Genomic DNA, 22,569 nt, shown 5'->3' on the forward strand with positions numbered 1-22,569 from the left:
AGAATATACAGATACGAAGGGATAAGATTTAAATAAATATAAATATTTTGAATTCACTCTGCAAGCAGAATTCACGAAGAACTAGAAAAAAGAAAGATTTACCAAGTCATGCAAAAACACCACATAGATAAAAAGTACGGAAGCCGATAGGTGCCAGGGTATAGAATTATTTATTTAACTGGCGGCCGCCACTTAATTTATCTGGCGGCCGCCACTTAATTTATGTGGCGTACCAGTTATTCAATTCCTCTCTCTTTCTCTATCTCTCTCTCAAAATGAAAGGGGTGCAATCCATCCCCAATGCTTAGTATTATGTATGTGATATATATATATATATATATATATATATATATATATATATAAAAGCACAAAAACCCAACAACACCCTACTTTCTTAAAGTGTTGGATCTGAGAAGATACAAGGCCAGTAAAGAAATTTATAAAAGCACTGAAAAGGCCACGACACTGTTGGTTATTTAAAACTCAAATTTTCGACGCAACCCGCGTCTTTATCAAGAGACATAAATTACATAAACAAATAACACACAAAAACGACAAGTATCGATAAACTACATTGGTGAGAAGAGTGATACACTATTATACTGAGTGATAAAAATGGTATATATATATATATATATATATATATATATATATATATATATACATATACAATTAAGAACATTAAATTATTGTTTTTCGATTGTACTGTTAAATACGTAGAACCACAGGGCTGACCTTCCATTTATTTGAACGTTCAATTTCTATTATTTTCACATTTAAACTAAATTATTTTCACATGTGAAATAAGATTAATTGGCCCCCACCCCACTCTTTTGGTGGTAGTAATGAATGGTAAAAATGTAATAATGAATGAACTGATCAATTGAAGGATGAACGGAGCTCCCTCTCTCAAATTTAGGAGTACGAAGTTTGGACAAGAGACATTTTAGGTTCCTTTTCTGCTTGTCAACAATTTCTCCTCCGACTGTCCCTATGCACTTTGAAAAATGATGCTGCGTTTTTGCGTACTATTCTAAATCTTTCCAAAATAATCACTCAGCGATACGAATTACATTGTTTTTGCAATTGGCAGCCGCCATATATAAATTAAGTGGCGGCCGCCAGATAAAATAACTGGCGGCCGCCAGTTAAATTAAGTGGCGGCCGTTAGTTAAATAAATATTAATTCTATACCCTGGCACCTATCGGCTTCCGTAAAAAAGAGCATATTAAGCAACATATATACATGTAAGACTACGTACACTGAACCCGAGATCTACGGTTACACGTGGGGTCAGGCCAAGTGGCAATAAAACATTTGCTTATGCCTAGAAATTAATAGTGGTAGAATATCTTAGCTATGAGCTTCATTTGTTTTAACCCCGAAGCTCGTGTTTCATACCATAACGGTGTCTGCGAATTTATAGTTACATGTGTGTACTGCACATAGCAGCAAACTCTGATAGCGCGGTTACAGAAATAGCCGAGTAAGCCGATATGTATGTGTTACAGAAATAGCCGATACGATTGTAAGCCGATATGTATGTGTTACAGAAATAGCTGAACTGAATTTATTTCTCATCACAATTACTCAATTGTATACAGAGATTTAGTACATAAATCTTATATAAAAGTGATGGTAATATATCACTAAATGTTTTAAGGCATGCGTGAGTATGGAGATAGGCAACATATGCAATTTTAGATTCGAGTAGTCATTGGGTCGGGGAGCATAGTTTATTAATATTTCTTATAAAGGAACACAATTTTCTTAGAAAAGATTGCTTGTTTGAATTCATTATATTTTTTAAAGTGATGATGTTTTTGAAACGTATTTGTTTTGGTGATAAACATTGTGTTCTTATATCAGTCAGAGATTTGCAATTAAACATGTAGTGGAATTCATCACAATTTCATTTAATTCACATTTATTGCAATGTCTTGTTTCTCGGGGCTCGTTTCGCCGGCGTCCACTTTCAATAGGTAAATGATTATTACAGGTTCGAAATTTACAAAAGGTTATAGCATCTTTTCTGGGTAGGATATCCAAATATTTTTCAAATTTTAATTCATCCTTGTACATTCTATAGTTTATAGTTTTTGATAGCGTTTTGATGTAAGAATTCCACTTTTGCTTGAATTGATCGAGTAAAATAAGTTTTACTTTTGACTTTAGCCAGTTTGGATTACATGCGTTATTTTGCCAAATGTTAGAAAGTCCGCAATTGTTAAGGATATTTGACACGTTCTTGAACCAAGCAATCTCTTTCGCGTATTGGTTTGTAACATTATTACCCAGTTTTAACAGGAAATTCGCTATTTTTGTTTCTTTACTAAGTGCAATTTTGTGCCAAAATGAGATAATGCGCGTTTGTATTTGTATGTGCATGGGATGTCGGCCAAGTTCACCGTACACCATGCAGTCGGGGGTAGATTGTTTTAATTTCAATAATAATTTGCAAAATTTAAGGTGGTCTCTTTCTATAATTGCATTATTTGAAAATCCCCACACCTCACAGCCGTATAATAAGATGGGTTGAACAATTTTATCAAATAAATCTAACTGACACTGTATTGGTAGGTTATGCAAACGTCCTTTTATAAGAATCTCATAAACTGCTTTATTGGCTTTTTCTACTTGTTTTTGTTTGGCTTTTTTGAATGATCCTGATGTGCTAAATAAGATACCCGGGTAGTTAATGTCGTCAACAATTTCAATGTTTTTGTCGCCACAAACAAAAGTATGATTCCGTTTTGGATTACCCTTACTGATTATTAAGATTTTTGTTTTGTTAACGTTTATCTTTAAATTCCATTTTTCGCAATATTTATAAAAAGGATCAATTTGGACCTGTAATTCTTCTGCAGATTCAGCTATCAAGACAGTGTCATCGGCGTATAATAATGCAAACAAGCCGAGTGGTTACGATTGTAAGCCGAGATGTATGTGTTACAGAAATAGCCAAGTTGTTACGATTGTAAGCCGATATGTATGTATTGAATATCGCATCCGAACGAGCATTTGTGAATCAATAGGCCGATTTGCATGTATCGAATACCGCTTCTGGGCGGACAGATACGGTTCGTTCCATATCTCTGCCAACCTTGACTAATGTGTAGCGATTATGTGAGTTTAAAAAAAAATTATTCATATTTCTTTCTGTCTTTTTTTAATTGTAATTTTTTCTGGATGAAGAGGTAATCGAGAGGGTATCTTTTGACTCCTGGTTAATTTGCACCCCATGGAACATGTGTATGTATATCTAAGGGACCATGTGCATGTATATCTAAGAGACCGGTGTATTCCATATTTCCATTTTTTTTTTTTTTTAAAAACCTATGTCCTATCTTCTAAAAATACAAAAAAGTTGCTGTCCTATATCAGATGTGTAATTAAAACGTGTGTATCCTATATAATAAATAAATATCTATGTGTATGATTTAACACCATTTTTACTTATCTTAAAAATCTCTGGAGTTCTTCATAATTGTCTCTCCAGTTATATCAGCTCCTGAGAAACTTTTGTTTACTTTGTCATGTTTGTTCGATAATTTGTCTAGTGAAATTACAAATCTCATTATTTTAATCTAATGTTTTTCTTTTTGTGAAATTGTTATTTAAAGTGCTACATTTTGCATAGTTTTTAATTACTGTTTTCTATTGTTGTTTCATGTACTTACAAGTATTTTTCACATCTCAGTATTCTCTGTGAAAGATGGGGATAACGAACAGTGATCAATCTCATAACTCCTATAAGCAATAAAAAATTGTTGGGCAAACACGGACCCCTGGATATACCAGAGGTGGGATCAATAAGCAACCCCTGTCGACCGGTCACACTCGCCATGAGCCCTATATCTTGATCAATTAACGGAGTTATCCGTAGTCAAAATCTGTGTGCCAAGAACTGCCCAACACTCGGTATGAAACAATTCAGACAGCATTTGACCCAATGACAGGTTGCAATGGCAAACTATCAAGCATAAAGATGTGTTTAGACTTTAGTTAAATTATGGTCTGGTCATGAACCAATATGATATACCATTTTTATTTTCTATGATTGAAATCTATACTCCATGCAAATCTTGCATGTAATTTTTGCAATTTTATTCACAGCTGGATACTTCTTTTGTGATTTTTAATTACACGTTTTATTATTAAAAATTTTCAAAGGTCCATTATTTTATTGCAAATTGTCTCTAGTACATTCAACTTGGATATGAAATAAAGCATGCATGCACACGTGATTATTCAGTATTATTGTTTAAAAGATAGTTGAATTAAAAGTTTGGAATACTTTATAATATTTTTTGTTTCTTGATGCATTTGCATAAAGAAAATATAGCTGTCCTATCAGTGTTGAAAATTAAAAAAAAAAGTTGGAGTCCTATCAGTATGTAAGTCAATATAAATGTGTCCTATTCCATTTTGCACCGGTCGCAACCCCCAATGAATATTGACCGGTCCCTAAAAGAGGCAACGTTTGTTAGTTAATGAGATTGATTAAATGTACATGATTTTTGTTCCTTAAAGAGGTTCGCACCTGACATTTGGAGTAATGTCAATTTTTTTGGAAGTGTACTTTTGATTTCTACATTGAAGGAGAATTAGGAAATTAACAAGGGCACCGCTAAGCGGAGCATCCCCTCGCGGCAGGAAATATAATGACCATATGCATGCATTATCAAGGCATAAATGAGGAATATATATATAATATAATAATTCCCAGATTTTTATACCGTTAAATAAAAATTGAAACTTTTTCAAAAGAACACGACGATGAAACACTGACATTTATAGTTTCACATTTTGAATTCGTTTGTGATATAATAAAACGTTAGTAATCATTACACATGTATGTATAATAGACAGCGAATACAAGGGAAGCAACTCTCATACTTTTCAACATTCTGCACTCCGTACTCTATGTAAACCGGGCTATTTCTTTGGAACCACACACAGCCGGTTTAGACACATTATACTGTATAACTATTTATTATTGATTAAAATTCAGATACCTCTATTATCATTTGGTGGTGGGGGGGGGGGGGGGGGGGGAGGGCATAATTAACATGGGATTTTTAATAAACCTATCAAGGAGCATATCATTTAGGGGGGGGGGGGGATGTGATTGTGCAGTTTCCCTTATTCTTCCCATTCTATATATTCATATATAGGTTTTTGTTAAATATATATAGCTATTTAATATTGATTAAAATTCAGATACCTCTAACATCATTAGGTGGTGGTGGTGGGGTGGGATAATTAATGTGGCACTTTTAATAAACCTATCAAGGTGCATATTATCTTGGGGGGTGGGGGTGGGGGGTGGGGGGGGGGGGGCATATACATACGTGGTTGGGCAGTTTCCCTTATTCCTAGCAGAAACACATCACGTATGCACTAAATTTCAGTAATTTACTTACCTGAATATACCTCACAGTTGTTGTAAGCGGAATGCATGAACTCAGAAAATTCCCACGGAAGCAATATTTTTTCGTTATGTAAAAAGACAATATACCGGTGTTGACAGGTCGACGAAGCTTGTGAAATATCTTTATAGCTTTCAAAAATTACGTACGCCTCAAGAATTAATTCTGTAAACAGACACGTGTGGTAATCTGAATTAATTCTGTATTGTAAACACGTGGGGTAATCTGGTAATGAAACCGCGACGTTCATCAAATTATTTTAATTACTCAGTGTCAGAGATAGCGCTTTTAATTCCTACAGACTGTCTTTGCGCACGCCAACGTGCACTAGGCCTAATATGACAATGCACAAATACAAACTTACCTGCAGCAGACGTAAGCTGTCTCGTTTTCTTTAAACTGGTATATTCCAGCTAAAGTAATTAAAACAATGTAAACCGATTGTGTCTAAACATTTAACTTCATTGATCAATGTGTCTATTGATAATGGTGTATTTCCTGATTCTCTAAAAAAAACAAAAAACCTCAGGTAACACCATTACATAAGAAAAACGATCCCTTATGTATATCAAATTATAGACCTGTGAGTGTTCTTCCTGTTTTTTCTAAGGTTTTTGAAAAGGTGTGTGAAATACAACTGTATGATTTTTTTGATAAAATTTTCAATCCCTTCTTGTGTGCATTTAGGCGCGGACATGGATGCCAGACCACGTTGCTCAGACTTTTAGAAGACTGGTGGGAAGCCTTGGATAAAAATTATTATATAGCAGCTGTCCTCATGGATCTTTCAAAGGCTTTTGATTGCCTACCTCATGCCATTTTGCTTGACAAATTATCAGCTTATGGAGTTTCAAATCATTCGGTTTCATTACTTAAATCATACTTATCAAACAGAAAACAACAAATAAAAGTTAATAGTATCTTGAGCGACTGGGCTGACATCCATAAAGGGGTTCCGCAAGGTTCTATACTTGGACCTCTTTTATTTAATATTTTCATAAATGATATATTTTTGTTTATAAAAGAAAGTTCTCTGTATAATTATGCAGATGACAATACTTTATCCTTTGGTAGTCCAAATTTTGATCTACTTATTTCGACTTTAGAGTCTGACTCAAACCAGCTCATTGACTGGTTCAAAATTAACAAGATGCAGGCAAACCCTGATAAATTTCAAGTCTTGGCAGTTGGGAAGAAAACTTTTGAAAAATCTCCGTCTATGAATATGCAAAATTTTGAACTAACTTGTGAAGAAAGTATTAAATTGCTGGGGATTGAGATTGACTATCAATTAAATTTTGACGCTCATATTAGTACAATCTGCAGGAAGGCATCCCAACAACTGAATATTCTTAAACGTTTAGGCCCATTTTTGAACAGATTAAGCAAACTTACAATTTTTCATACTTTTATTCTTAGTAATTTTAATTTTTGCCCTTTGGCCTGGCATTTTTGTACAGAGAAAAATTCCAAAAAGATAGAAAAAGTGCAGGAAAGAGCGCTTCGCTTTGTATACGATGATCTCAACAGCTCATATGAAAACTTATTGATTAAAGCAAAGGTGCCTTCTTTGCAGATTCGAAGAATGAGAACTATGGCTCTTGAAACTTTTAAGATTTTGAATAAACTGTCGCCCTCGTGTCTGCACAATCTTGTACACACAAGAAATTCAAAATACTCTTTTAGATACAATAACATTTTGGACATTCCACAAGTCAGAACATCAAAATATGGCAAGAGATCTTTTAAATTTGCTGCTGCCACACTGTGGAACAGCCTTCCAGACCATTTCAGGACTGAAAATAGCTTCTCTCAATTTAAGAGCTTAATGCAGTCCTGGAGTGGTACTAAATGTTGCTGTTCTGCATGCAGATGATTGTATTTTCTGGTTTGCTCCTTTCAGTTGTAACTTTCTTTAGCTTATAATATTTATTTAAAATAACCATATTTTTAGAAATCATCTAGTTATTTTAAAATTCTAAGTTCTGTGTCTTAATAAATTTTTACTCAACCATGAAAAATTAATATTTCTCCCTGTTTGTTGTATGTCATACTGCATGTAGATGTTGGTCGTTGGACAGAGAGGCGCTTGCCACCTGATCTCCGGCTAGGATCTATATGAAATACCAGATTGCATGAATCTTAAATATTGCTGCATGTTGTTTTATTATTTTAATGTTGATGTATATGTTTTATATTCGGTAAAAAGCTCTATAGAGCTTATGTTATTTGTGTTTTATACATGCCGAATTGAAATAAAGTTTTCTTATCTTAGTCTTATATCTTATAAACTGGTTCCCTGTTAATTGGTGCAACCGAAGCGACCAGAATCGTAACTTGACAGGGTACCAGTTTGAATTGACTGGAAGTGAGTATTGTCAACTCGTACATAAAATTTCACGGTTTTTAGGTAGTAAAGACGCGATATTTTAAGAAATATTTCACTGATTAACTTAAAAATGAATAGGATTCGTCTTTTTACAATGCCACATATGTATACGAAGGCTGCGAATCGTTAGTGCAAAGGTTCTCTTTAAATCTTGCCCACAAGCTGTAATGGACACACACACACACACACACACACACACGGACACACGCACAGTAGCGATGCTATATCTCCTCCGCAACTAGTTACGCGAGGGGATAATAAAAAGAAAAACTGGGGTCGCAACGCTTGTTATTGAGCTATGGTGTTCTAAACATGACCTTTTTGCACTTTAAATTTATTCAATTAAACTTGATTTTTATGGTAGTGTCAACACAACATAAGCAACACAAATCAATCATTACATAAAATAGATACACAATCATGTCCTCTAATATATTAGGAGTAATGTCAATTTCTAAATTTTTACACAATTTTCAAGGTCTGATCTTCCAATTTAAAATGCAACTTTAAAAAGTGGGGGTTGGAGATCAAATTTTTGAATTATTGGCGAAAATACTGAATTTTTAAAAAAAAAAATTCGAATAAATTAATTAAAACTTTTTTAAGAATCGGTGTAGTATTGTTTGGAAAAATATATCAACCAAGTTAATAAATTACAACATTTGAACTAGTTCCAAGTCTCAACTACCTGCATCATAAATTATAAAACTGAAATACACGTATAGGGGTATAAAAATAGACAATTGGATGAAACAGAAACTGTAATATCATGCAGAATTAGAACTTTTTGATTAGTGAATCCTTCCGCCACAAAATATAGTCCCTGTCAAACCCTTTCAAAATTTGAATTGACACAAAAATTTTCAACTGGATAGGGTTCAGCAATAGATGTGTAATATATTTGCACCAATGGGATCAGTATTGAACCCAAAAGCTCAGGAGCCAACTCTCCTTAATACAGATATTGTTTAGAACACAGTTGTTATGTAATTGCTTAGACCTAAATACATGTATTGACCACGTGACATATACCGGTACTAGTATCGCTATTGTACAATGGTCACCGGTGGGGTAAATTCAAAGCCTCGCTTATATTTGTCCGACTATTGGAATACACTCTTATCCAAATGGGATTCATTTGCCGTCGGTTTGGGTCTTATCGCACTGCCAACAGATGCAATAGTCAGTTGCAATCTCTGAGATTACTGCAATAAGACGACATTTTTAACACTATTCAGTAGTATCTCTATATTATATCATTTAGGCAGTTCATAGGCGAGTCGAGGAATTTGTGAGGGGGATGGGTGGGGGTCTAGCACTTGATCTTTTAGCTACTTTTCAAATCTCCATTCCCACCCCATTTACACCTTTTGCTTGTGTACATAACATCTTAGGGGGATCTTGAGACAGCATTTATACACGTACATGAAAAATGCTTTGCGGGTATTTACTACTTGTTTCCCCAAGTTCTAGTCATTGTTATCGTTATATTCAGATCTGATTGTAAATGATTTTTTAAAAAGCTGATTTCAAGGTAACTCCCAATAGGTCAGGGGTCTGCGGTAAATTGTGGAAAATCTTGCATTCTGAGCATTTCTTGGCACTTATTTTTCACGTTTAAATTGTCTGCTTCTTAAGCAAAACGTTTATGTTACATTTACTTTTTAAGAATTCTTAAGTGATATTATTTGACGAAAATATCGTAAATATATATCAGTCTTATTTATCGTAGAATAAATGATATACTGGTGTTGATAGATTTGATGCAATTACATGTAAATATCCACCTTTCATACCATTTTGACTTAAAGTCTCTTTAAATTGAATAACTTAATTTTTTGGTCCGCAAAATAGGGGGTCCGGATCCCTCCCCCCTCTGGATCCGCCCTTGTAGTTCAGTTGGACTTGGATATTCTTATACCTGAAAAAGTAGGTTCAGAAGACAACAGAGGAAAAATAATCTAGTTTGAAGTGAATGACTTTCAATTTTTCTTTATCCTCATATTCCGTATCCTGAGAATAGCAGAAACGCGTAGATATTGAAATGTAAAATCCTTGTTTTATAAGAAATCTTACCTAGTCGCTTTGCAAACGGGGACGAGATCAATCTCGCTCCGCGTCAGTGACTTTTTCTTCAAGCTCCCGGTATTAAGAGTGAAAGTCGGGGTGTTTCGGATGTGACCTAACACTGCATTTGAGACAATAACAAGAGGTACTGTGAGCAATGCTCACTAAGAATACCCCCCGCTTACCCCAATCTCCCAAAGGGTGTTGGTAATAGGTATAAACTACCTCTTTTCTGAGTGTAAAAAACAAATGGCATGACAAACCGAACCATATTGCTACTTCGATGTCCAGTGCGCGTGACCTTTGACCTTTTGACCCCAAAATCGATAGGGAACATCTTCATCCCATGGGTAGTCCATATGTATGATATGGTGACGGTAGGTGGAAAGGATAATGCTTTAGAGTCCGGAAACCATTGCGTCTACAGACGGACGGACGGACGGACGGACAGACGGACAACCCGATTCCAGTATACCCCCCCCCCCCCACAACTTGTTGCGGGGGGTATAAAAAACCCGCATTGCTACAGCCGTAAGCGCCATGCATAGGTCAAAATTTGTGGCACACTATTGAAGAAATTTCTAATGGGACGTAAAATAACATAAAACATGCAACGAAACCTCCTCTTAACACGTGGGTAAAACAAAATTAAGAGTCTCCCCGAGCTGAAATAGTGAAGAACCCAGTCTTGGGGAGATAACTCATGTTTTAATGTAAATTGTATACAGATGATTCAGGTACTTACATGCATGTCTATATATATATATCAAACCCAAACTCTGCTATTTTTGTGAAACACGAGGGCTCCAACGGTGACCAAGCCTAATCTATGCAGCTTTGATTTTGACACATGAAAGTATCATGTCAAACGTCTTTGACTTTAAATTTTCAGGTCAACAAGTATCATCATTTCAATATTGTTTATTTCATACATCATTAGTAATTACCCAGGTTAAAGTTGAGGACAGGTATAGACCAAATTATGCCTTCGATCAGAGATATACATGTATATGACATAAGCGACTCCTTCGACGGTTTTTACCGCTTACAATGTAAAATATGGGACGAGCTCACCTTTGATTTCTTAATGTAAATTTATTGGTTTGATAAATTTATGTTTTATTAAGTTTACTTCATTTCTATTATAGATTATATATGGCTCTGTTTTGATTTCGGAGGCAAATGAAATAATTATTTTAGATTCCGCTGTTTCTTTTATTTTGACATACTTACAGTCATGTAGGTTATGATCTTTGACTTGTTTTTCAACTTCAATTTCTTTCAGTGATAATGTCTTGCACGTTGGGAATGATAAAGTCGATTTAGACGTGCATGACCAGATACTAGGAAATTTGACAGATTTGCTGCGGTCCTTCTTCCCGACAGTCCCGGTTTATGCCACATATGGTAACCATGACTACTACCCACACAATCAATTCCCTCCGCATAACAACGAACTTTATAACCGTACTTTAGAACAGTGGAAAGGTTGGATAAACGACACCCGACAGGAAGACAATTTCAGAAAAGGTAAACAGAAAATCAATTGAAATTCCACATAAAAATCAGGGTTTTATTAACAAAAGCTATACTGGTATTTTTTTTATTTTTTTTTTTTATTTTACCAATTATATTTCTTCTCTGCATATAGGGTCGCATGGACCTGTGATTTTTCAAAACTTCAGACTTCACATAAATGTTATGTTCACTTTTAGCATAAAAACATTTTAAAAGCATTTCATGATTAAAGATTATGGACTATTTTTACAGTAGTTTGTGCAGTTTACGGGGCGCTGAATGGGACTTGATGTTTTTGTAATCAAAATCAATTTTGTGTACACAAAATTGAGTTCTGTCATAACAAAATCATTTTTGTCTTACAAAAATATGTTATTCATACTTTTTTATAATGATAACTTCATTTTTGTAATGACAAAAATAAATTTTGTTATACAAAATCATCTTTCAGTGGACAAAAATAATTTTTGTTTGGACAAAATTCATTTTTGTCACGACATAATTCATTTTTGTCAATCAGGTACACAGGCAATTGCATCGCTTGGGGTCGACTTCGACCCCAAGCGATGCAATTGCCTGTGATCAGGTATGCAAATATAAACTTATTTGCATACAAAATTGACTTTTGTCATCTAATTTGCAAATTAGATATTGTGAGACATGAATTCGTACACTAAATGTTGATTTCGAGACTTTGTACTCAAAATCCATTTTTGTGTGGACAAAATTGAGTTTTGTTAGACAAAAATGAAAATTGAACACAAAATTGAATTTTGTATCACAAAACTCAATTTTGTCAACAGAAGTTAATTTTGTATGCAAATTAGTTTTCAGACGCTTAACTTGTTTACTCATATTGAACAGCAGGACGAACGTGTTGACTGATCCGATTGACTCTTTCCCGACTTCCTGTGAGAGGAACATGCTCCGGTTTAGAGGCGAAAGAGGAGGCAGGTTATTATATCACGTACTTGCCAATTACTGAACAAAGAATCGGGATTGAAGTATTTGAAAATCTATGAAATTTTTTCCTTCAATGGCACATGAATTATCATACACATAATATCTACGTCTATATTCAACAATTATTTGTTTTCTATTATACATATACCTTCCAAGTCCGACTAACCTTTACCAAAGAATAGGCCTAAGCTAAATGAAAGCGTTTTAACTCAGTGAGCAGCTTACAAGTAAAGGTGACAAAATGAATTCTGTCATGACAAAAATGATTCTTGTCCACTGAAATATAATTTCATATAACAAAATTTATTTTGGTCATTGCGTAATTGAAGTTATCATTTATAAAACATAGTTTTGTAAGACAAAGGTGATTTTGTTATGACAGAATTCAATTTCGGCTAACAAAATTCATGTTTGTCTCACAAAACTGATTTTTGTCGGAACTTTTCTCAGTTTTTTATGCAAATTAGTTTTCAGATTCCAAATAAAACTAATTTGCATACAAAATTCACTTGTGATACAAAATAAAATTCTGTCTACAAAAATGAGTTTTGTCACGACAAAAGTGACTTTTGTTCAGTATCACAAAATTCATTTTTGTGATTTGTTATCAATTTTGTTAACTTGAAATTTTTGTTGTTGAACAAAAGTCATTTTTGTACTCACAAAATTGGATTTTGAGTACAAAATCACAAGAGTTCCATTTGGCGCCCCGTACAGTTTGACGTCTTAAAGTTCGCTGCAATACCCATTTTGTAAAATTTTCACTAGAGATGGCCAAAATGTAACTTATTGTTTTCAAAATTTTGTGTATCATTTTTAAACATTTGTATATCTGTTATTGATACTTAATACAATCATTTAGTTTTTGATAGTGGGATGTGCATATTCTTTTTCATACATGTAAAACTTATACGGTACCAATTTTGATGCACCAGATGCGCATTTCGACACATAATGTCAAAGTACAGCAATATCTCCAATTTACACAGTTGTATATCCTTTTCTTCCGTATAGTCCTTCCAAAGAATGCTTTACGCTAATGATAGCATCTCTGCTTTATAGTTATGCTTAGAATTAGGCACCAGTGGGTATTCGAATGCCCCTAGATTTTTATAAAGAGAACTACTATCATTCCAATAGCGTGTCACTTCGCTTGATCAAGCATGCAAATTTCACTACATATGTAACTGCTTGGTCTTATGGTTTCAATAAAAGTGAGTTTGAATGACCACGCTATATCATTTTTTCCAATATGAATGGTCACTGAGAACAAACGTAAAACCTGTGTCAGTGAAACCAATGAGAAGCCTGGCCCACAACTTTGCACGCTCTATCAAGGGAAGTGACACGCTGTTATCGGAACGATAGTATGTGGTTTATTCAGTGACCTGACCACATGACTGAGCATGTTAAAATACAACTAGAAATCATATTCCTCATCCAAAGTTAGACGTGTTTGTGATTCTCTATGCCCTCGAGCATGACAATATTTTACTCCTTGAATGACCTTGACCTTTATCAGTCACGACGTTTTGACTTTTAACTTTCCTATCTCCGTGTATATATATGTAGGACTCCAAAGTGCGATGGGACTCCTAAGTGCGATGATCACGCCAAAGTGCAATGGTCTGCGCCAAACCCCGATGGTGTGACACGCCAAAGTGCGATGGTCCACAATCATGCGCCGAAGTCCGATGGTCTGACACGCCAAAGTGCGATGGTGTGAGGCAAATGTGCCATATAGTGCGATGGTGTCGACACGACGAAGTCCGATGGCGCATACTAATGCGTCAAATTGCGATGACACTCGTCACGCCGAAGATTATTGGTTTGTAAACGAAACAGTGTTTTGGTAGAGATTGTACCAACCGTGTGTTGTTTCAACAAAATATCAGTGCAAAATACATGCACAAAATATAAGAATAAGAACTTATTTCATTACCATTTAGTTGTCGTGTTATTAAACACAAAATTTTCCAACGCAAAATCGTGAAGAATGTTTTGCATTATAGCATACTCCCAGAAATTTATTATGTGTACATCACAAGTAATAAATAATCATGAATTAATTAATGTTTGGGTGAAGTAGATAGTTTGACAACAAAATACTTTGCCGTTCTCACAATCCTCAACAATGTAAACCTTGCCGTTGCTGTCGTCCATGTCAATCTTAATCACCCGTGCTTTCCTCCAATATATCCCGAAGAAATTGGGGCACCGAAATTGGTGTCAGCATTTAGAGCAGAAAGAACCTTCGTTAGTGCAAACTGACGTTGCATTTCTTCGGTTTTATTTTGAAAGACGTTAAAGGACACATATCGTGTTTTCAAAGTATACAAAATTATATGCATTTTATCTTTCTTATGCTTATAGAAATTAATTGTAATAGTTCGTTCGCTGAAGTATTGCGATAATTAGCCACAATACGGACTTAAATCTAAGCCCCGATTTCAAAAAGCCTAGTTAATTAGATAGGTAGTCACGTGGTACAGTGACGTCATATGCGACCTTCGTCGATCAACTTGTTGTAAAAGTAGTGTTAGATATTTTTAAAAACTCGGGTTTTAGGGGCCAAATAAATTTACCATGGATAACATTTATTTCGATGTTAACAAATTTCCCGAGTCTTATATCTTTTAGCCACCAGTGCATGCAAATAGCGGCCCATATGTAGCGAGGAAAGCGAGTATGAAATCTGCGAGTAAATAATGTTTACATGGGATCACTGTCTAAACACTATATGGTAATGTCATTTCTGTAAACAACTGTAATTAGCGTTGTTGCTTTTTGAAAATAAACAGTGCAATTATTATTAAATTTATTTTGGAGAAGTTAGATAGATCTAAATTATGATACGATTATGTATCATTGACAACCGTGACTAGGCCTACTGTCACGGGTGCATTTCGAAAAGAAAAAAATAATGAAAATTATCAAACTTATGGTGAAAATCCCAATGCCTTTAAATTATTTTATTCAAGCAATTTTATTAATCATTTTTTTTTTTTGTTATCTACACGTTGTTACTTAGGAAGTGGGAGCGCGGCGTGCTGTACGTTGTTGTAAACACGTACGTGTTCATTTTAAAAAAATGAAAGCATTATAATTCAATTCAAAGTTGGAAAATATCATATTTTATTATTTATAATTGAAAGTTCAATTATCTTTCATCTTCAAATTTCTTTTTTAAAACTACCAGTTGGTAGACACTGCTAGCGAAGTTCTGCCTATATGGTGTGACAAGGTGAAGGTCAGTTGGTGCGAGTGTGTATTGAATTTGAGAGCAAGCCGTAGGCCTATATGTAACAGTGGGTAGCTTCGATAGAACCATTTTCTCGCAGTTTATCTACGTCTTTGTCCAAGTGCTTGTTTGAAAAAGTACAAGGACAAATTCTACTGGGTTTTTTTTATGGCAAAGTCGTTGTGCCGACAAAAAATATTCACGTCTTGTCCCTCATACCTTCCTTCGAAAATTGAAAAAAACACAGTCCAAAGCCTCTCTACTGACAGCAAGTACACTCTTAAACGGCACAAAACACCCTAATGCAGTGTTATTTACAAGCCGTTAATGTGATAATTGTTTGTTTGTCAATTAAATCTAATCTGTTTATGAAATGGCTAACAACTGTTTTCAAATCTTCTCGCTCGAGGTCGCATATGACGTCACAGATAATGGCAGATTAAAGTCATTCCTTATAATTTAATACAGGAAACAAAGATACTAACCTTCGTTTATCAAAATGTACATAAACTCGGAAAAATAAAAGTCAACTGAGCCGCGCAATAATTCACAACGACAAAGTGTCTACATGTAGCTGTGAAGGTCGCCATCTTACATGTAACTCATTGTCAATTTGTCTTAGTTCAACAGAGCCTAGCCTATCTATTAAATTATTGTATCGAAGGTGAAGTTTGTCATGGCAGAAAATATGTGTAAACTATGCATCCAATGTATATTCCGCTACACTTTAGAGATCGACTTTGAAGTCGCTCATCTCCGACAGATTGAGAAAATTGCATTGTTTAGGCCTAGAACTACCCAAAGTAAGTCTTCAAATATCAGAAATTGCAATAATTTTCGGCTTTTAAGTCTGTGAAAATTTCTACTACATGAAAACTTACCCTTTCATGCAACGTTGTCACTAATAGTAAATCAACACAAGAAAATATGTAAGCAAATGACAAATCGCGATCCACATGTTATGTCAATGTGACTGACGTCATATGGTAAAATGTGACGTATGATTTTTTTTTTTGCTTTGTTGAAAGGCGGATCAGCAATGACCCCCCCCCCCCCCCCCCCCATTCCCCAGTGAGAAATGTATTTGAAAATGAACAGGACAATGCTTACTTGGTAGATCATTAATTCGAATATAATATCATTGTTTTAATCTATTTTAAAATTATTCGATCATCATACAGAGAAAGATGATTTACAACAGTGATTAGCGTACAAGTAGATGTTAATTGACAACGAAAAAACGTATGTGTGTCAAATCCAAGTATCTTATTGTACATGTTGACTTTCTATTCCACAAAAGGTTGAAAACAGTGCTGCGATGTAAATTTAGAGAGAGAAAAATAGTTCCGGCTTCTGGTTGTCAAGGGTGTGTGTCCCCATACCAAACCAGGTTATACAAAAATAACCTGCGATCCTCAATTGGAATTTGACCAATCAGAGACAAGGATACAATAAGAATTAAATTTTATATATATATATATATATATATATATATATATATATATACACATATATGATAAAAGTCAAGAAACACAAAACTCGAATAACATTTCAATGTTAGCGCTTATGGCTTTAATCCCTTTTCAGACAGTTATAAAATGAAATAATATTGCTAAGTAACGTCAACATATCACGACGTAAGGAATTGTCCTATTTGACGTCATAATAAATTACACTGGTAGCGGTATAATACACACAATATTAGACAATACTTGGAAATCAATTATGTAATTTCAATTTTACATAGTTATTTTCTATTAAACAATTTTATAAAGTATTCCTCCTTTGTAACTCTGGAAATTTCGCAGTCATTATATATTTTATAAAATGGAAATATGTTGAAATGTCCATTACCACAATTGGCAAAATGTTCGGAACATGGCGAATTTCTGATACTTGGATCGCGAATTTGTTGCTTGTGGACGCGCACACGGGCGTTCAGTTTGCTGGTTTGTCCGATGTAATTTTCATTATAGGTAGGGCAGGTCGTACAATATATTACGTTTTCGGATTTGCATGTCATGTTAGAATTTGGTATTCATTTTTTGCTACATTTAAGAATTTTTTCTCTACCTTCCACTAGATGATTACCATTCTCTACCCAGAGTTCCGTGCGCTCCTCACACTACACCTCTGTCAACGGCTTTTTACAGAAATCTTGTAAAAGTTTCTATTATCCAACATTTATGTTTTGGACTAAATATTTAGTCATATTATGATATGTTTTTGGTGCAATTAAATTGATGCTTACTGTAAATTCTTTAAAATCGCCGTTTTCTGATCATAAATTTGGAACTACTTCGTAATATGCGTATGAATGTAGAACATACACGTGGTGGAGATTTAAATGTAAACATGGAATCAAAAGTAAGAAAGGCTGTAAAAATACGATAAAAAGTGTAAAATAAGAGACAAACAGCTAAATGGTAAATATGTACTTATTAAAGTGTCAGTGGGCTATGCAAGGTGAAGATAACGAACAGTGATCAATCTCATAACTCCTACAAGCAATACAAAATAGATAGTTGGGCAAACACGGACCCCTGGACACACCAGAGGTGGGATCAGGTGCCTAGGAGGAGTAAGCATCCCCTGTTGACCGGTCACACCCGCCGTGAGCCTCATATCCTGATCAGGTAAACGGAGTTATCCGCAGTCAAATCAGTGTGCCAAGAACGGCTTAACAATCGGTTGAAAAGAGCCTGATGTATCACCTGTTGCCTGGACTTTTAAAGGGAAAGGAAACAAAGAATGGTTGTTTATATCATGTGATTATATTGTCACGTGATTCCAAGGGTTGACAGAGGTGTATGTGAAGCTTGTGTAACGCGCCCTCTGGTGAGAGAATGGATGATTACATGTACCGCAACGTCAATCCCCACATTTTTGCACGGATTTGGAATTTCCCGTAGTAAATCGGGCGCGCGTTAGAATTCTCTTCAGATTAGGAGCCTGTCTTCTGCTGTTTTCTATTTGAGATTCTTTTATCAGGTTTTTCATATTTTGGGATTGTTCCAATATACGAAAAAAATCTTCTAGCGGTTCCAAAAGGAATATCGTTGTTTACATCGTTTTCTTCGTGTCGGGAGTTTCTTAAAATAGATATTGGTGTGTTCCGTGCTTTGGTAATTCCGTCATTAATGAGGTTTTTGCGGATCGCCGAAGGTATGCTTTCAATTCCTCCATTCTTTTTGACCGTAAAGAAGTATCCGTAATTATATATATATATATATATATATATATATATATATATATATATATATAAAGTGAAATTTTCTGTGCTTTATATTAATTATTTCTACACTTAGGGCAGTTATGTTCATTTAAGAGTTCATTGCTATTTCTGTGCTTTATATAGAATATTTCGAATGCAGTGTGTATCATGTATGATCCTCTTAAATGTACGTTAAATAACTATATCCCATTTCCATTCTCAATGACCGTGTAGCATGTGACAGCGTGGCGAGAATTCCATCGTCATCGAAAGCAAGTTTTATTAGACTTGCCTAGATGGTCGAGCGGTCTAGCGCGCTGGTTACATGCTGCTAGGAGATTTGGTTCCGCAGGTCGTGAGTTCAACCCCGGGTAGGGGCGGAAGTGGGTATCCACATAAAGTGAAATTTTCTGTGCTTTATAAAAATAAAATAAAATATGACAACACGTTGTCCAAATTGTGTTTTTAAAAAAATCACAGTGTCCGGTATAAAATATTAAAAGAAATAGAATAGTTTTCAAAACTATTTTAAAATGTAACGCCTGAGGATTATAAAATGAAAGCGCTTGCGTTAAATTTTTAACTTTGTGTACTGTTTATTCTATTTCTTTTAATATATATATATATATATATATATATATATATATATATATATATATGCTAAAGTTGTGACACCGTACCGTCTCATAGATAGGTATTTCTTGTATTTCAGGTGCCTACTATACTGTGAAAGTTTCCTCAGGAGTACGTATTTTGGCTCTAAACACCAATTTATACTACACCTCGGACAAAGTCACGGCTGGAGTTCCGGATCCTGCCCAACAGTTCAGTTGGATGGAAGAAGTTTTGAATAGTTCTCGAGTAAACAACGAAAAGGTGCGCTAGACTTGCTCATTTGCCAATATGTTAACATCAATAACGGAAAATGCTTTTATTTGTATCATTATTACTAAATTAACTTTCTAACTTATCTGAGGTCTAGGCTGAAGGGACCGTGTTACATGTAAGGTTGCTCATTACACCAACACGTCAACTATGACACTGCGTCAAAAGATGGCAGTTTGAATGCTTTGTAATATTACACTATGTGTCAAGGATCTATGAGAAATGTGGTGGATCACAAATCTTTTACTTTGGAAGATAACAGGAAGTGTCGTAATTTCGTCATTGCGTCGAGTATCTTTACTGCTTTTTAACCGCTTTCGTACATATTTGATTACAAGTTTTTTGGGTTTTTTTTATAACAAGGTATTAGTGACAGGTCATGTGCCCCCAGGAATGGCCCCGCCTCTTGGAACAAGATGGATGTACGAGGATTTCCACAAAAAGTTCAATGCTATCATTTACAAATTCAGTGATATCATCACAGGATTGCATTTTGGTCACGAGCATAACGACAATTTCCGTGTTTTCTACGATCAGGAAGGTTAGTATAATTTTTTTAGTGTTTACGGCAGTGTTTGTGTACCTACCGCTGTACATATTATCACTTCGCAACAAGCAGGATGCTGTACATATAATGCAAACAATACAAAATTTTCATTTAAATTATAGGAAAAATAGCATTATAATGTTACCCTATTCTACATACATGTAGACATTCAAACATGAAATAGATTTATTTGGATTGTTGTTGTAAATATGCACGATACAACAACTAATGTTTGGATTCCATTTCTTAATTTAGAAAGTAGATTTTACATCACATAAGAAAGTTTAAGGATGTATATAGGAATTATCACATGTTTCTCTCTGTCTTCCACCCCACTATTAGACGTTAAACTACAAGTACTAAGAAACTGAACCTATAGAATGATGTGCTACAATGGTGCCAGTGGTAAAAAGAATGGGAAAAACCGCATTTGAGTTGATTAAAAAACATCAACGAAGCACATACATGTAAGAGAGAAAACGTTATGCTTCCTTATAACTTAGAAGGAGCGAAACTTAAATGAATATCTCCTCAAAACAAGCCGGAGCGAAACTTAGATGATGTCTCCCCAAAACAAGCCGGAGCGAAACTTAGATGATGTCTCCTCAAAACAAGCCGGAGCGAAATATTTTTCGAAACGTGATGTCTCCAGTGGAGACCAATCCTTGGAACAATTGTCTGGATACAGTTGGTTCTCCACCTTGGATATGGTTTCTGGATATTGACAGGTGGAACTTGACCCTGCAGACAAACTTAAGACAGCTTTTGCTACACGGAGAGGTCTGTTTCAGTTCCAAGTAATGCCCTTTGGACTTTGTTATGCACCAACTACGTTCGAAAGATTAATGGAAACAGTATTGGTTGGATTACAATGGGATGTATGCCTAGTCTATTTGGATGATATAATCATAATGGGAAAAACATTTGTTAATGTAGGATGAGTGTTTGACAAACTACAGTCGGCTGGATTGCGATTAAAGGCCAAGAAATGTCATTTGTTCCAGCGATCTGTAAAGTTCTTGTGCCACGTTTATTCTGAGGAAGAAATAACAACATATCTTGAAAAGATTGATAGTGTGAAAAAACTGGCGGGTACCCACCAACGCAAGTGAAGTAAGATATTTTCTTGGACTGTGTGGGTATTATAGGAAGTTTATAAAGGACTTTGAAAAGATCGCTAAGTGCTTACACAAGTTGACTGAAAAAGGTGGGCCATTTATCTGGGATAATGATTGTCAGGATGCTTTTGATTTATTAAAACAAAAGATCATAACTTCTCCAGTGTTAGGTCATCCTGACTTTGCAAAAGAGTTTATATTGGATACAGATGCTAGCAAAGATACCATCGGGGCCATACTTTCTCAGGAACAAGACGGTCATGGGAAAGTTATTGCATATGCCACTCGTACCTTGTGAAAGAAGTTACTTTGTTACCAGAAAGGAGCTCCTTGCAGTTGTCCAGTTTGTTAAGGGTTTTAGGCATTTTCTTGAGGGAAGAAAATTTTGTATAAGAACGGATCACAGTTCCCTGAGATGGCTAATGAAATCTAAAAACCCGGAAGACCAACTGGCAAGGTGGCTTGAGGTGTTAAATACATACGACATGTTGATCGAACACTGACCTGGAGTGGAACATCAAAATGCTGATGCCTTCAGTTAGGATACCATGCTAACAATGTGCTTTCTTTTCTTATTGGGATCAAGAAGAAGTATCTGGGTCTGTCAATACAATTTAGAAGAATGAGGGTTAAACTCAATTACCAGATGATTCGTCTCTTAAAAGTGGACAGGAGGGGCCACACAACGACTTAGTAATGTGTTAGATATAATCCTCAAGCCTCTCTGTACAGAAGTACCAAGTTTTATTAGAGATTACATGGATTTTTACATCATATCCCCGACACGGTTAAAGACAATACAACACTTGTAAGTATATACATGTTACTAGCCTTTATATCAATATACCCCACACCTTGGGTCTTGCAGCTATCTCGTTCTGGTTGGCTAAACATGGAAATCAAATATACCCTAGATTCTCGACGGACTTTATTCTTCAAGAACTGCAACTAATTCTACAAAACAACAGTTTCGTTTTTGCTAATAGGTAATATTTACAAATTAAAGGTACAGCGATGGGTACAAAAGTTGCTCCAACTTACGCCAGCCTGGTTTTAGGATTTCGTGAAGACGAAATGCATACCGAAACTGAAAAAAGAACCATTTGGATCCGATTTTTCTAATTATATGAAGTACTAATGGAAACGCTATTTAGAAGACTGTTTGATTTTCTAGACAAATCAGACAGATAATTA

At 35.1% G+C, this 22,569-nt stretch overlaps 1 protein-coding gene across 1 annotated transcript in view; it reads left to right on the forward strand.

The window, feature by feature from the left end:
* The window catches only part of LOC125669440 (acid sphingomyelinase-like phosphodiesterase 3b), a 38,128-nt gene that overhangs the window by 13,540 nt on the left and 2,019 nt on the right, over positions 1–22,569 (forward strand). The window contains exons 3-5 of the mRNA XM_048903936.2: positions 11,175–11,419; positions 19,538–19,701; positions 20,074–20,251. Coding sequence (XP_048759893.2) covers positions 11,175–11,419; positions 19,538–19,701; positions 20,074–20,251 — 587 coding nt within the window. The remainder of the gene's footprint in view (positions 1–11,174; positions 11,420–19,537; positions 19,702–20,073; positions 20,252–22,569) is intronic.

The sequence above is a fragment of the Ostrea edulis genome, chromosome 4 (assembly GCF_947568905.1).
Source record: "Ostrea edulis chromosome 4, xbOstEdul1.1, whole genome shotgun sequence".
Lineage (NCBI taxonomy): Eukaryota > Metazoa > Mollusca > Bivalvia > Ostreida > Ostreidae > Ostrea > Ostrea edulis.